Raw genomic sequence first — 17,322 nt, 5'->3', positions numbered from 1 at the left:
AAGAATCTGGATAAACTATGGATAGTAGTTATTAATAATGAACCAATACTTATTCATTAATTATAACAAATATACACCACTAATACCAGATATTAATAATAGGGAAAGCCATGTTCAGGGGTAGAGAGTAAAATGGGAACTCTGTACTACCCATTCAATCTATATCATAAAAGGCCGTTATGGTGTCACGACCACAACCGGTCACCAGGAGGTGAATGGAGCACCTCTCACAGGCCGGGACTCAAGGCTCTTGTGGGGCTGGCGGGGCTGGTGGGGCTGGCGCGGCAGAGGCTGTCCCGAGGCTCACACAGGGCGGGTCACGGCAGGTTGGGGTCTCGAGCCGCTGGGTCTTTAGTTTTTCTATAAACCTAAAACTATGCTAAAAAATAAAGTCTTAAAAGAAAGATCTGAAGGTTAGAGATTAAAGAAGTCAGAGACTCTTTCTCTCCTGCTGCCCTTGAGAAACCAAACGTTCTGAATCCTATAGCTGCCAGGAAATGAATTCTGACAACAACATTAGATCTTGGGAGAGGACCCAGTCTCAGATGAGACCCCGGCCCCAGCTGGCACCTTGATTATAGTTCTCTGAGCAGAGAACCCAGTCAAGCTGTGCTTGGAATTCTGATCCATAGAAATTTTGAGATAATAAATGTTTTTTTTTAAGCTGGTAAAAAAAAAATCAACTAAAAACAAAACAGTAACAAACATTTCAGAAAGTAGTGAGTGTGCTGCAGAAAATTAAATTGAGATGTCAGGAGTGACTGGGTGGCTTCACGGCGTTAGTGGTCAAGGAAACCCTCTCTGAATCCTAGGAGGGACCTTGCCTTCAGACACTGGTGGGAAAACACTGCAGGCAAAGGGGCCCACCAGCTCCGTCCGGTGCCTTGACTTAACACTCTGTGTTCCAGGACACAAAGGCAGCCCATGGGTGGAGTGACATGAGTGTAGGGGAAGGAACAGGAAAGAGGGTGAGAGAGTGAACCGGATTACATAGGGCTCCTGCTATAGACTGCATGTTTGTGTGGCCCCAAATTCCTATGTTGAAGTCCTAACCCCAGGGTGATGGTCTTAGGAGAGATCTTTGGGAGGTGCTTAGATCAGGAGGGTAGAACCCTCAGGAATGGAATCAGTGCCCTCATAAAAGAGACCCCAGAGAGCTCCCTCACTCCTTCCTCCATGAAAGGACACAGCAAGAAGGTGTCATCTATAAACCAGAAAGTAGGTTCTCAATAGACACTGAATGGTTCAGTGCCTTGACCTTGGACTTCCCAGCCTCCAGAACAGAGAAATAATTGCATATTGTTTATAAACACCCAGTCTATGGTATTTTGTTACAGCAGTCCGAGTTGTCTAAGACAGCTTCCAAAGAAGAGAAAGGAATTTGTATTTTAAATTCAACTGGAGACCTTTGGCGCACCGGTAGCTGATGAGTGACATATCTGCTTTATAGTTTTTTTTAGAAATGATGCTAACTGCTCTGTAAAGGACTGGTTGCTGGGTGGCAGAATGGAGTCAGTGTCTTGATAGGGGGCTCCAGCCTAGATGAGGGCTCATGGAGGCTTTGTCCGGGCGGCGGCAGAGATGATGGATGTCTCCCAAGAGCGTGGGAGGATGAGGAGGGCATGTGCTGGATGCTCACAGTCATCTTGTAGATCTGTGTGCATGAGGCGGCTCTGAGGCTCACCCCGCCAGTGGATCACAAATAATCGTAGCAGTCATACACTGCCTTGCCAGGCTGTCTTTCCCCCGTGCCATCCTATTCCTGCGCAGACTACCACTGATGATTCATCGAGACACTTGTCTCTGGCAGTTGCTGGCACCGGAATGGTGTTGTGCCAGTTTGGGCTAGATTCTCCCCTGGAGCCCCTGCCAAAGGGAAAACTGGATCCCACCCACCACCCCCAGCCTCCTGGCTCAACAAAGCTGCCCTACTTAACTAATTGCCTCCTCTGGGTTGAGTGTTAATTAAACAATTTGTTGCTGCTTATTTCACAAGGTGTGGGGCGCCCTCTCTCTAGCCCAGGGAAACAGTTCAATGTGGAGCAGAGACGTGCTCAGTGTGGGCCCTCTTCCTTCACATCCGAACAGGTTGTGAGGAGAGCTCTTCCGTTTTCATTTTGGCCCTAGTTGGTTCACCCAAAGTCAATCTCAATTCCACCTTCGGACTCTTGACTTCAAACTTACCTCTGCACTCTTGCCAACCCCTCCTTTTGCACCTGCTCACCAGGACTGGCCAGCTCCCAAGCACTGCTGAGGTTGGTCCCCACCAGCTGGTCTCACCTGTCGCCCAATCTAACTCTTTGGCACCTGTCTGTGCTCAGTTACAGGTGCCTGAAATCCAGTCTGGGTGCAAGCTAAGGCCGTGGGCCTTATCTCACTTTGCCATACAAACTATAGTTTGAGTGGCTGACTGCTTTGCTGTGTCCATGAGATGCTGTCACAGGTGGCCAGCTCTCCCATTTAATCCACAGATCAACCTAGAAGGTCAACTCTTGGAGGGCAAGGACTGGTCAGGTTCTGGGAAGGGTTGGTACTGAAACATCTCTTTTTGACACACAGGGTTTTATGGATCAAGGCATCATTTCTGGGTCAACACCCCAGCCTCTCAGTGTAGCTCCCCCTGCTGGGCAGGTGAGGGGAAGCACAGCTTCTGCTCCTGAGTAGCTCCTCCCTAGATCCTCACAAAGCCCACCCATGGACTCAGCAGATAGCAGCTGCTCTGGGCTCTCTGCAAGGACACTAATGTTCCCTCTCTGTCTTTAGCAGCCCAGAAGGAAGTGGACGGACCCTGGAGACTTAGCACCTGGGCAGATGTGAGCCACATGCCTGGCCTGGAGAGAGGGGGAGCAGAGGATGTGTGCGGAGAGCTGGAGGAGGAGGCGATGAGAGAGCGTCATCTCCAAGAGCTCCCATTTCTATTCCTGCTCAGCCCGAGGCCTGTTTGCTCAGCTTTTCTCAGATTCCTGGGAGACCCTCCAAGCCCTAGAAAAGCCCCGTGTTCCTGGAGCCCATCTTTGTAAAACCAAGAGTCTTAGCAAGAACACTCACTACAAACAGAGCTCCTCCACTCTACCTTCTTACATTTCAGGGTCCACGCAAGATTTTGACTGGAAGTGGGAACCGAAAGGATTTAGCTGCTCCTAAAACAGAGTTTGAAAACCAGGCTCCCCCTGGTTTCACTGAGGAGGACACCAAGGCATGGAAAAGGTCAGCAGGGCTGGTTTTGTGGGAGCTCAGGAGGAGGGGTGTGGGAACCTCTAGAGCAGCGGTTCTCAACCTGTGGGTCGCGACCCCTTTGGGGTCAAATGACCCTTTCACAGGGGTCGCCTAAGACCATCAGAAAACACATATATAATTACATATTGTTTTGTGATTAATCACTATGCTTTAATTATTTTCAATTTGTAACAATGAAATTGGAGGTCACCACAACATGAGGAACTGTATTAAAGGGTCGCGGCATTAGGAAGGTTGAGAACCACTGCTCTAGAGAGAGCCACCTGGACCCTCCCTCCACCAGCCTCTGCCATAACCGCAGGTGTGGGCCCCACGGGCAGGCCCCAGGATGAGTCTTGCCATTCTCCTCTTCTCCCAGCCCTTTGCTCACAGCCCCCGGAGACCTGTGCACACCTAGAGGCACAGCCACCTCCTTTCCCCAGCTGGCCTGCTCCTCACCTCCCTCCTCTGCTCAGACCCCAGAGCCAGGCATCCACCACAGGGACCTGGGCTGGGCAGAGGCACATGGAGCCCGAAGTCTTACTGACATTGGTTTCCATTGGTAGGACTCATTTTCCTTTCTTTCCATAAACACTTCTAATTCCCTCAATCCAAGCTCAATTCCCCTCTACCTGGCTCTGCTATTCGTCAATGCACTCTTCCCTGCGGGGCAGACTGTGACGGGCACACCCAGTGCTTCGCTTTGCTTCCATCTGAGGCTCACACCAGGAGACCAAAGGGCACATTTTAGCTCTTCAGGGAGAAAGGAGGCACCTGTGACTGTGGATTAGCACTCACTTCCCATGGACTGGGACCTGCTCCTGCACAGCCACATGGTTCATCTACAATCCCTTCCTAAGGACTGGATTGGTCCTTGGCCATGGCAGTCAGAGAGTAAGGGGGCAGGCACCAGGGCAGGTGCCTCATTTGGAAACAGGAGCAGCATTTAGGAAGCATAAATCAAGGGTGAAGCTTTTAAAGGGGAAACTGCCCAGGCAGCACCCACTTCCCACCCTGAAGTCTAGTGTGTGTATAAAATGCCCAAGCATCTCCAGGGTTCACGCTCACTCTGTGTCTGATACCCGCCTCAATGCCATAGCTGCACAGTCCCCCACAGCAGGCAAGGATCACACCTTATTAGTCTCATTAGCCTCTGCATCCCCAGCAGCTAGTGCAGGGACATGTGATTAAGAAGAATTCAAAATATGATAAATGAATGAATGAATGGGTAGAGCCCCACAGAGTTGTGGCTTTCATCTGCTGTGCACTTAGCCGTTCCTCCAGAATCCTAGTACCCGGACCTTTCCCCTGACAGGCCCCCCAAGCCTGCACCTTACCTCCCATGAGGAAGAGAAGCCCGGCCACATACTGCATAAGGCCTCGGTCCCAGCAGCAGCCCAGCACGCCGATGATCCAGCCGAAGAGGATGATGGCCACCGCCATGCCCATGAAGCCGGCTGTCATCCTACGCAGGTCTGTGGGTAAGCAGGAGGGCAGGGGTTAGCATCAGAGCCTGGAACTCAGCGTCGGGGTGCACCCGAGCCCAGGCAGAGGGGGAGCGGTGGGGCACTGCATGGGGGAAGGAAGGAACCTGCCTTTTCAGACAGGTTTGCATATAAACCCATTTGTAGAGGCCAGAGCCCCGATGGTGACTGCATCGTGGGTACCTAGATGCAGGGAGAAACCATCATCATAACAGTTGTCACTTGCATGCTTCCTCTGAGCCAGGTACTGTGTTATCCCTGTTGGAAGATGGAGCAACTTGCTTCACGCCATAGACCTAGTGAGCGTTACATCAGAGCATCCAACCCAGATTGGCAAGGCTCCCAGGTCCTAACCTCAGCATCATTCACCTCGCAGCTGGGCGGGGTCAGGCTGCACCTGCCAAGAGCTCCCTCCCTCCGCTCTGGGATTTGCTGGTTCTGCCAGGAGGTCCTGTGTAAGGAGGATGCTGCCTGCAGCTGCTATTTCCTTCCCTCCAAGTTGGCTCCCAGGCCTCAGCTTTCTTGCATGTGGGGCTGCAGGCTGGAGAGCCACACCTCCTGCTCTCAGACTGAGCCCGGAGCAGACCCTCTCAGCCCCACACCCAGGTCAGTCCAGCTTCTAAACCAGGCCTTTCCCCACTCCATGCCCGACAAAGCCCGGCATGGGTGCAGGAAAGAGGAGGGCTGTCTGGGAAGGAGGTATTTTTAGTGGCAGGAAGAGGGCAGAGCTGCTGCCCACCTTAGTGAGCCTCACTCAGCCTCTCCATCAGCTCAACTTCCTCCTGGCTCCTCCCTGCCCGCCAATGCATACCCCACCCCACCTGTCTCGTCCCTGAAATCCAACCCTCTAATACCTTCTCCTGAGTGACACCCGCCCATTTGTCATGGACTCCTTCCACCCAGCCCCAGCACCTCCGCCTGCAGCTCCATGTCCTCCTGTGTTGTCCATCCACCTATATCTGGGTCTATCCACTCGCCCCCATCCTTCCGATGAGGCCCCTGAGGACATTGCCAGAGAAGGCTAGAGGACCCCTGGGCATTGCCCTCCCCCAGAGGAAGAGAGGGAGGGTGAGGGGGCAGGGCAGGGAGCCTGATGGGAAACTACGTCACTCCCATCCCCGGGAAACAATGCCCCCCACGTTTCAGTGGGGAACACCTTGGGATCCGCATACCTCACGAGGGCATCGCATCCCCTCTGTTCCCCTCTCACTCCAGCCACCCCATTGGGAGCCATGGCAGATCCTGGGACTGGGGCTTGAGACCTTCCATTCTTCTGCCCCCAGGAGAGGGATTTGGTCCACGTCCTTATGCTGACACTGAAGATCAGCCCTGGAGGAAACTGGCTGGGAAGTGGGGAGGGAGCTAGGAGACAGCAGCTGAGCTTGTCCTGTGAGGAGGGGCCTGGACAGGGAGCAGGACGGACCCGGGCACTGTCACAGAGGTACAAGTCTACCAGGGAGCTGGCTCCTGCTCTACCGAGGTCCTCCCCGCTGACCCAGGAGGCCTGCCCGGCCAGGTATAATACTCATCATAGTCGTTTATGGGAACTGCCAAGGATGCTTGATTTTCATGCCCATGGGAATCAGGCGTCAAATGTGTTCATGTCACCAAATGTGTCTGAGGAAACAGGCTCCCTGCTCCGGGCTCAGCCAGCCACCACCAGCATGGAGTCGGGAAAGAGCATGCCTGCCAGCCAGGCCAGCACCACCCCTTATTCAGCTGCCCACGGTCCCCCTCGCCCTCCAGCTCCCCACAACGCTTTCTCCACTGCCACCAGGATCAGTCCCTTCTTCCTTGGCCACCGCCACAGACTGGAGTGAGCCAGGCCCCAGCTCCCTCCTCGGTCCCCTCTACATGCGCGTCCATTTGGACTCATACTGGAGATGACATACTCTTTGCTCCAGATGCTTCGTCCACTCTCCACTGTCCTCAGGGGCAACGGGCTGTGGGAATGGGAGGAGAGGCTGGGTATTTTTGCTGGAAAGGAGGTTCATATCCCTTTCAATAGGTCGGGAAACTTCTCTCCTCTGCCCCTATGGAACCAGGGGTTCCCTTCGTGCGTGGAGGTTTCTAGGAGAAATCTTGGCCCCTTCAGCAGCACCAGAGTGGACGACCCTGCTGAAGCCAGAGAGCCCCTCCCTGCTGCACTTGGCCTTGCTCACGGGACGGCCTGACTGCTCCCCGCTCTGCAGACCACCGGAGCAAAGGTACCGCCTGGGGGCTGGGGGGGGTAAGTGGATAAAGTGTCACTTAAGGTGTTTCCACCAGGACCAGGGACCGGGAAATGGGCTGGGCAGGAAAAGGGAAATGCCAGTCAGAGAGAGAGGGCAGGTTCTTATTAGTGGAGGGGCAAGTAAGGTGTGTGTTACTTAGAAGAAAAAGAGGAGAGAGCAGGAAGGGGAATGGTGAGGATGATTCCTCTTCCAAAGTTCCAAGACCATCGTGGTCATCCCTGTCCCTGGCCGGGGAGGGCTGTGGCCTCTCACGTGGATAAGTGCACTTTGCTGTTCCCCAAAGGGCTACGTCAACAGAAGCTGAGGGTCCTGCTAAATTGTTGGTTGAGAAGGAAGGATGAAAACCAGAGATCAGGCCTGAGTATTTTCACTGACCCGGGAGGGTCGTCACCATCGCCCCGTGAGCCTGATTTTGCCAGAACTGTTTATTTTATCCCTAAAACCTATGTGGTAACTCAGAGTAGCTGCAGCAACAACCAGGAAAGTAGGTAAGACTATTCCTCTCTTACAGAGAAGAAAAGCAAGAGCCAAAGAAGTTACATAATGGACTATCTCAAGCCAGTGAAGTAAAAGGAGAGTGAGCTGTGTGGGAAAATAAAATTCACAATGTAACTAATGAGCCTCTGGGTTATCATGACAGTGAACAAATGTATCCAGCATCTCTTCCTCCCAAGGTAAGAGATTTTTTTTAAAAGATAGAAATGTATAAGGATGGAAAAAAATAGGAAAGGAGAGGATGACAACCACACAAAAGTTGATGGATAGCCCTGGCCCAGTGTTGCTCAGTGGTTAGAGCATCAGCCCGTGCACTGAAGGGTCCCGGGCTCAATTCCCAGTCAAGGGCATATACCTGGGTTGCAGGTTCGAGCCCTGGTCCCATTCAGGGTGCCTGCAGGAGGCAACCAATCGATGTCTCTCTCTTTCTCTCTCCCTCCCTTCCTCCCTCCCTCTCCCTCTCTCTACCTCTATCTCTACCTCTATCTCTCTATCTCTATCTCTATCTCTATATCCCCCTCCCTCCCTTCCACTCTCCCTGAAAAATCAATGGAAAGAATATCCTCAGGTGAGGATTAACAAACAATAAAAAAGGGGTGGGGGGAGCTGATGGACAGTGTGACTGACTTAGCAGACTCAGAGCCAAACCTAAAGCCCGCAGCCTGGGAAGCTGCAAACCAACCTGCCCCATGCCCAGAAGGCTCATGAACTGGCCCCAGCAGTTGCCTTTGGATCAAGTAAACAAGGGGAGGGACACAAAAGAGGGATTTGGTGGAAGTTGTCTGAGATGAAACTCGATCCCTAGATCTCTCTTCTCACTCCCCTACCCTGACAGTGGAGTTTGAGTACTTAGGAGGGGGGCGGGGGGGGGGGGGGTGTCCACCAAGCTCAGCGCAGGCTGGCTGGCCAGCACAGCTGAGAGCCATGGCACAGAGGGCGATCGCGTGGCCGTGCACATAGAGAACACTGATGCTTACTCTTGAGACCCCAGCCCTCCCTACTCGGCTCCCAGGAGCTCATGGTCCGGCCTTTGCCCTCCAGCCTGGAGGCTGGGAGAGGCCTCTGTAGTGATGACCAGGGCAAGAGGACAGGCCTACCCCACTGCCACTGGGGTTGCCTCAGAAGAAACCCCTGGGCCACTCTCCAAGGAAGCCCACCCACCCACTCAGTGCTTCGAGGCAGCTCTTTAGCACCCCAACCAGACAAGCCAGCATCACTGAGAAAAGCCTGAAACCTGGGAGAAAGACCTCGAGGAGACACTCTGAGAAGGAACAATCATTTAAGTCTTATTACTATTCCCAGAGAGACAGAAGAAATGTAGTTTACCTCCATTAAATAAGAACAGGATACTAATGAAAAGAACTATCTAGAGAACAAAAATAACACCTTAAAATATCAGAATCAAAATCGCTGAAGCTTATATTGTAAAATCATTTCTAATTTATGGGTTAACAGTCCCATCCTGCTCCAAAAAAAGATGAAAGGAGGCTTGCAAACCACACACAGTGTAACAGGATAAATGTGATTAATGAGGAAATGAAGGGAAGAGAAAAGAAGTAAATAAAAGTCCACGAGGTCCCTAGAAAGGTAAGTAGACTGGCCATATTTGAATTTAAAGGCATTAGTCATTATTCTCATTGCCTTAAAATCTCTAATGTTTTTGTTTGTACTTGGGTAAATCCCAGGGGCTACTCTGCCTATGGAATGTCCCATATGCACATGGCCCCATTCCTGCCCACCTAGGTCACCTACCTGTCAATGTTATCTTATTAGAAGTAAAAACTGCCTTTTCTATTCTTTGTGACAGCTCACTGGGCCCACAACAGTACTCTGCACCCAGGAACTTACATCACTTAGAGGTGTTTTTTTTTCCCTGTCTCTTCCTGTCTTTTTAGAGAAAAATAAAGAAAAGAAAGACCTAACTCACCTGTGGGAAGCCTTGGAAGAATATTTGCATGGTCAGCCTAAGAATAATCCCCTTGGGGAAAAAAACACAACAGAATAAAGAGGCCAATTCCACGGGCTAAGACTGAGATAAAGAAAAATCTTTTCATGAATTGTGTTGGGTTGGACTCCATTATCTACATTCCATGACCCTACCGTTGAAATGCTAATTTTTCAACACAGAAAGGTGCATTCTAAACTTTTTAGCAAAAGAATATAGTTCAGCACAGTGGAAAGAAGGGGGTGGATAATAAGGGAGGGTGGAGGAGGAGGAGAGGCGGGAGAACCATTAAATAGAAGCAGAAAAAAGCACTGCTCCCACATGGAAAAATTTTGATTTTGAAGTTTACACTCCTATTAACATTTAAATTGAAAGGTATTGCTTGCAACTGTACATGGGAAACCAGGATACACGCATTTAAATAAATGCCGCTTAGAAAAGAAAAATATGCTCCGAATAGCTTTCTATTTGCTCTTTCGAGACCTTGCACACAAAAATGATGACTGGAATTTCAAAACACACATGCGGTGAGGGAAAGTGTGGGTTAGACCTCGTTGTGATGGTGAAGACTGACGGTAGGACACTGTCTCAACGGCCCCAGTGTCAAGAGTGTGGCGTGACCAGTAAGGCCATGCTGGCCACATGGGGCACCTCTGGGTGCGCCTCATTCCTAGGAAGCTCTCCTTCTGCAGGATGAGAGCACACTGCCTGTGGAAGGGTGTCAGCTGCTCTGGGATCTAGACATTCATTCTCGAATTAGTCAGTCCCTGGGGGTGACCTTCTGCACAGCAATCATATCTGAAGGAAGTGGGAGTTTGGACTCAACAGATGGGGATGGAAGCACTGATTCATGGAGCCAGGCTGCCCTTGTTCAAATCCATGCCTGTGTGAACTTGGGCAAGTTAGATCAGTTCCCACACTTGTAAGTGGAGGTTATGACAGCACTTATTTCAAAGGGGATTTTATATTCAGAGGATTAAGTAAGTTAATATGTGTAAACTGCTTAAAACAGTACCTGACACAAAGCTTGAGCTATGTAAGTATAAATAGAAATGGAAGTCACTTGAATTGGCTCTCTATTTTTCATGTAACACATTCTTTGCATTTGCTGTACATGAGCACATAGGAGCTGAGTAACAAGTTGGGGTTAGCTCATAATTAAGGCTTTGGTGCCCAGAGGGAAAAGGCTTCTGGAATCTGTTTGTGTGCCTCTCAGGTATCTGCAGAGGCCAAGGTGAAGGCTCTGTTTTTCTATTTATTAACACTGAGATGCATTCACCCTGAAGTATGGATGCCTCTTATTCTCCGAGGACCAAAATAGCTGGAGGCTACAGCAGCTAATAGCAGAGGTGCCAGTGGCCATAGAGACCATTTGAACCCTGGGCTCTTACAGTGAGCATTACAGTGCTCTGGAAGGAAGAGACATGGGCAGGACTGCAAATCTGTTGGGAAGGTTTCCATGATCTAGTTAATTAAAATTAAAACAGAAGTAGCTAACAGGAGGTTCTGCCTGTAGTTGGCTTCTAGAGCAGCGGTTCTCAACCTGTGGGTCGCAACGCCTTTGGCGGTCGAACGACCCTTTCACAGGGGTTGCTTAAGATCATCCTGCATATCAGATATTTACATTATGATTCATAACAGTAGCAACATTACAGTTATGAAGTAGCAACGAAAATAATTTTATGGTTGGGTCACAACATGAGGAACTGTATTTAAAGGGCCAGAAGGTTGAGAACCACTACTCTAGAGTGTGAGTTGATTCAGTATTATACTGCAGTTATATTTAAGGAAGTATTTTTATGTGAAAACAAATCATTCTTATGTTTCAATGAGAAAGTGCCTGACTTGGGGATTTGATCCCAAAAAGGTCCATCTTTTTCCAAGCCCCAGTAACTCATCGTCACAGACTGCATTTCCCTGAAAGATGTGGCACTTTCCCCCTCCTTCCTTGATTGCACTGTGCTCCTGCCAACATGGCTACCTACTAGTACATGCTCCACCTGACAGGCTTCTCCGCATCCTTAAAGATTTCCCTGACAAGTAAATGTCGGGGAGCCTTCCAGGTACATCAGCACACATGAAGCAATCGGTCGATATCACTCCTCCAGCACATTCCACAGGTCTTACTGCAATTATTTATGTCTCCCTCCCTCCAGTAAATGTGAGCTTGTTCAGGCCTGTTGTCATGCCTGTTTTACTTTATTTCCATGTCATTGACATGAGCAGGTGTTGGCTCAATGAGCTCATTATCCCACGCTGTAACAATTACTGAAACTACATGTACCGTGGAATAGCACACGCTGAGGATGTATCTACCCAATTCGACCCACTTCTGCGACCCAAATGTCATAGTGGCTTGAAGACAATTTCCTTTGCCTTCAAATTAAATAATTTTTAAAAGCCAGTATGAATTATTGGTTAGAAATCCAACACAGTTTTTGTCATATAGGAGCATTAAAGTAAGTCCAGATTCCAGATTACACCAGGCCATGCAATTTAGAGGCTCCCTACCCTTAAGTTTAATAAACACATAGGAGACCCCACAGATGAGGAACCCACAGATATTTCTGCACCACCCTTCAAGTCAGGAAGAGATCACAGGTGAAGGTAGTTGCAGTGAAAATTAAAAAAAAACCAACAGGATTTCTAGGCCAGAAGATGTAGAAGCTTCCTCCTCCTCAATGCTGCTTCAGATCAGAGAGCTGCCATAAATAGGCATATTGTGTGATGCTGTTATATACACATCACATCCATTGTCAAGACAATGGAAGGCAAATTGCAAACTTTCTACTCTCCTGATGAAAGCTAGGTCAGCAGCTAAAGCAAGAGCCTGGAGACAAGAAAGGAGACGCGGGGGGAGCCCCAGAACTGAGAGGCAGAGTGTCCCCCCCCCAAAAAAATCACAAGAATGACTCCCTTGTCCCTGCAGCCACACTGCTAAGGCAGCAGTGGAAATTACAGAGGAAAAAGATGAAAAGGAAACTGTGGCTCAGCCAACCAGATGCACCTGAGTAGACCCAGCTTGGCTCTGGGTCTCGCTCGGTCCTGGGGGTCTTCCTACTATGAGGGATGAGCTAGACCAGTACCACCTCCTATTCCATCCCAGAGAAGCTCCATATCTTCTCCTCTATATCATGTGTCACTGAAGCTGCTCTGAGTACAGAGTCTAGAAATCAAGATGGCTTGGCAAGAGTGCGCCCCCACAGAGTTTCCATAAAGCAATCAGAAGATGGGAGCTTTAAAACACATGGGCACCTTAGAGGGTGCTATGCTTTCCAGAAAAAAATGCTGCAGGTATCTGAGAAGTGGTTGTTAGCAAAGAATTTGAAAAGCCTGGAGAAGGGAAATGAACATTTATTGTACATTTACTACATGCAGGCATTGGATTGGGCAATTGATGTAAAACATGTCCATTGACCTTCCAAATGGCTCTATAAGGTAGATGCTTTTTTTTTTCTCTCATTGTGTACACTTAGAAATTGAGACAAGGGAATTTCAGCTGATCAAGGTCACTCAGCCAGTGAGAGGCGGGTCTGGGAAAGGGGTTGATCTGCCCATGCCCTTTGCATTCCTCTGTCCCTTTCAGATTCTATGCCACTTCAAACCCCAGAAGAGAATTTAACATTAAACAAAATGTAATTGAATATTATTTGTATCAAAATTACTCTTTTGAAGAATGTCAATGACCATGGAAAAATTTATAATAAAAAATGAAATGAAAAATAATGCACAAGCCTGTCGATTCCTCTGAGCCCTGCACTGCAGGTGTGTGCAGGTGCACCCATGCAAGCCCACACACCACATGGGAAAGCAAAGGAGAAGTACACCAAGTGCTGACAGGGAGCCTTTCTGGGCAAAGGAACATTCGGAAGCAAATAAGTACTCGCTGTAACCAGCTAAGTTCTCTGAGAACTTAGGGTGTGGGAGGGAAAGGCAGTAGAATTGACAGGAATTGGTGACTGAATGTAAGAGAGAAGGGAGAGAGATAAGTCATTGATGATCCAAGATTTCTGGCTTGGAAGATCAGAAAATGGTGATTAACCAAGACAGAACAAAAGAAGAGGCATAGAGTATTGCTTCTCTGTTTGGATTTATTTTTATTTTTATTTCTTTTGGGGGGGAAGGGGTGGAAGGACAAGAGGGACAGGTCTTGTAGAAGAAGAGAGGGCGTTAAGTTCAGTTTAATTGCCTAAGAGACATCTAGTTGGAGACGTACATGATGGCCCTGGCTGTGTGGGTCTAATGCATGGAAAGGAGATTAGTGTTTGAGATGTTGATATAAGACTCGTGTCATGAAAACTATAGGATTGAATGCCTACTCTCCCAGGGTAGGTGTATAAAAGTGAGGAGAAAAGGCGGCTAAGGACAAAGTTTGAACACCAGTATTTAAGGGTTGAGAAGAGGGAAAAAAGAAGAAGGAAAATGGATGGTCAAAAAGGGCAGGGCAAAATCCAGCCTAAGGGACATCATGGGAGTGAAACAAAGCAAGGGTTTCAATGATGGCCAATGCTGCTGAGATGAATAAGACATAATGTCATAAAACATTCAGCAGAGACTTGCTGAGCACCGGTTGTGTGCCAGGCATTGTGCTAGTGCAGGGAACATGGCAGTTCATAAAACTGGCCTGGTCTCTCCCCGCATTGAGTCTTACTAGATATACAACCAAGAGGTCCCTCGTGACCTTGAAAAGACAGTTAGTGGAAGTCAATCTCATTGAGTTAGTTAGTAGGAATGAACTGGAGGTAAGAGGTAAAATTCACTTTAAACACTATGCTTTCAAGTAGACTGATTGTAAAGAAGAGGAAGGAAGTGGGGTTATGGGGTAAAACACAGAGGGCTAGAGGGACTTTTCTTCTTTTTTAAGTGTTTAAAACTGGAGTCTTTTTCTATGCAGAAAAGAATTAGCAGAGAAGATGAACCTGAAGATACCAGAGATAACACCCTTTCACATACTCTGAATTTCATCCAAACCGAAAGGTCAGATCCTAGGAACACAAACTCAGGGAAGTCCCGGATTCCACTTGACAAATGCCCTTTCTGAAACCTCTTGAGTACTCCTACCCAGAATCTCCCCTTTCTGTAGGAAATGCCCCTCAAGCATACTTGTGGGCCAGACCAGTCAGTGCATTCATTCATTCACTGACTCATTCATTTGCTTATCATTTGCAGACCTCCATTTCTCATCCAGGTTATTGTTCTACAAATCTGTGTAAGACACCAGCCCTTCCCTAGAGAAGGTCTAAGGTCCATAAAACCTTGGACTGTCTGCCATGTGTAGTGCGGTCATTCCATCACTTAGAGAACCAAGGTGGTGTTATTTCTCCTTTGTGTCTCTCACAGCATCTAATACATAGTAGGGGCTCTAAATATCCATAGAATGAAGGGATGATTACTCCATTCAGAAGGTACAGAACTCAGTAGGAGCCACAGTGCCTCTCCCGGAAGATCAGTTAGCAAGGGAGACAGGAGCTGACGTTTCTTCATCACCTATGTGCCAGGCACTGCTGACAGTGCACAGCTCACTTAGAGCCAGTTGATGAGAAAGTCTTTTCTATTTGTTTTCTTGTAAAGTGATGCCTAATGCTTTACTTTTATGTTTTCAAATGTTTTCCACTTTGCATGGTTTGTTTTCTATGCTTGAAGAGTCTCAGATGACTGGGAACATTGTTCATGCTTCATGTGTAGTCAGTCACTTTTGAATTTTGCCAGTGTCTGGCTGTGTTAAGTAAATGCTCATAATGCACTTTGTGTCAGGTTCTGTAAGAGACAAGCATCCCCACCCCTTTGGCCCCGTGTGTGTCCCTCTCTCCCTTTGCCCTCAATGTTGACTTTGTTCCATGGCAGCCTATGGAAGTTTGTTCCAGCAAGGTTCCCATTACTGAGGTCAGGGTCAACAGCAGATGTGTGGAAACTCAGAACAAAATGGGAAACATTGGGCAAAAACCTTTTTTTTCCTAATTTATTAACATTTATTTCTTGTAGCTTCTTGAAAAAGCATGGCAAATACATGTCCGTATCACTTAATTTTACACAACAAGAACTAAAAAGAACATAAAGCCAAGATTTGAGTATCATTTCGATTCCTTCTCTTTCACTTCACTCCCAACTTTTTTAAAGCTCATTTCCTTTACATTTCCAGGGACATGGTTATAGCAATGCCATTTTGTCTTTTTCCAGATGACAATGTAAGATGGATGGTTTCACATTTTGTTTTCCAAAAAAGACAGACTCTTAATACAAAAGCTCCTTAGAGCATTACATGAATGACCAATATCATTCATAAACTTAGAGATTTTGAAGCTAATTAAACCTATACTAAAAAACAAAAACTGAAAAAATATTTGAGTAATACGGATTTCAACAAATAAAATAATACATTTTCAAGTTACACATGTAAAAGAGGAACACAGGCATATATAGTGTGTTTCTTTAAGCCTCATCGCAGACCTAAATTCTATGAACATGAACTGCCTCTTCAAACAATGCATGAGGAAATTATCCCTGACTTCCCTAAGTGTGGCAGGAGCTGCGAGGCTTGGCCATAGGACGGGCAGTGGCCAGGGAAGTCGAGACAGCCCTCGCTTAAATTCTGGCTTGGACTCTGTCTTTTTCATCTTGCAATGCATCTTCATACTGAGATGGGAAACAACTTGGGTCAATCCCATGAACCTTGGCCATGAATTCTAGGACTTGCATCTTGGTGGTTTCAGCATGGGCTCTTGGGCCCCACAGAAATTCAAATTGTGCAGGATCACTGTTAGGCACCTGCTGGTACTTCAGGTATTCTTCCTTCACAAAATATTTTGTGATGAGCTTCCTGGGCTCTCCAAAGATGTGGTACTTCCTCCCAGAATATACCCCTGTCACCTTCAGAACATCCCAGATGTCCTCTTCAGTGGCACGGTTGCCCTTCATAAAGATCAGAGCCAGGATAAGAATCAGGATGCCAGTCTTAGGCACACCGACTTCACCATGCTGTATCCCATCATAGGTGAGGCCCAGATCGATGAAGATGGTATAGCAGTGGTTGGTGGGATCCACTTCCTTCACATCAAGGCCAAAGATTATCTCCATGCGTTCAGATGCTCTCAGGAACATCTCAGTGAAGTAGTCTTCAGACTTTTTGCTGACAATCTTCAACATATCTTCTTTGGTATTATCTCTGTCATTTGATACGTGAGCAGGAGGAAATTCACCAATGAAGCCACGTTTTCATCTACAGCATGTATGGCAGTGATGGCGAACCTATGACATGTGTGTCAGAGGTGACACGTGAACTCATTTTTTTTGGTTGATTTTTCTTTGTTAAATGGCATTTAAATATATAAAATAACTATCAAAAATATAAGTCTTTGTTTTACTATGGTTTCAAATATCAAAAAATTTCTATATGTGACACGGCACCAGAGTTAAGTTAGGGTTTTTCAAAATGCTGACACGCCGAGCTCAAAAGGTTCACCATCATTGGTCTATGGGCACATTCTTGGGTCTGGATCTGCCTCTAAGGTGCTATCCTCCTCCTCTTCGCTACTGGAGCCCTCACCATATTTGCCTGATAAGGAGACTGTGGTGACAACTGAGGAGGAGCAGGAACTCTGAGCACTCTCAGAGGTACTGGGGATACCAGCATCAGGAGCCTCCTTCAGATTGCCAGGCATTTCAGGATGGGAGGAGAGACAGGCCTCCTCCAGAACCTTGGACTCCTGTGCAACCTCCAGGCCCTGGGTCTCCCTGTGGGTCTGAAGGAGTTGATCAGGTGAGCACTGTGGATTCTTCTGAGGAAAAGCCACGAGGACACTTGTGGGTGGTGGTAATCAGGAGTGTGAACAGGAAGACAATGGGGAATCACTCCCTGGTCTTTGCCAACTACAGTCTCCTTCCCTCTTTCCATCTAAGAAAGCCCCCCCTTGGCAAAAACTTTTTTGTTGTTGTTCTCCCAAAGAACTGG

General features: G+C 48.0%; 1 protein-coding gene and 1 pseudogene across 1 annotated transcript in view; both read right to left on the bottom strand.

The window, feature by feature from the left end:
- Positions 1 to 17,322, bottom strand: part of TMEM178B (transmembrane protein 178B) — a 343,980-nt gene that overhangs the window by 24,724 nt on the left and 301,934 nt on the right. Inside the window, exon 3 of the mRNA XM_006094716.3 lies at positions 4,554 to 4,691. Within this exon, the coding sequence (XP_006094778.1) occupies positions 4,554 to 4,691 (138 nt within the window). The remainder of the gene's footprint in view (positions 1 to 4,553; positions 4,692 to 17,322) is intronic.
- The window catches only part of LOC106698146, a 46,595-nt pseudogene continuing 45,229 nt past the window's right edge, over positions 15,957 to 17,322 (bottom strand).

The sequence above is a fragment of the Myotis lucifugus genome, unplaced genomic scaffold (assembly GCF_000147115.1).
Source record: "Myotis lucifugus unplaced genomic scaffold, Myoluc2.0 scaffold_141, whole genome shotgun sequence".
NCBI lineage: Eukaryota > Metazoa > Chordata > Mammalia > Chiroptera > Vespertilionidae > Myotis > Myotis lucifugus.
This window is presented reverse-complemented; position numbering and strand designations above follow the sequence as displayed.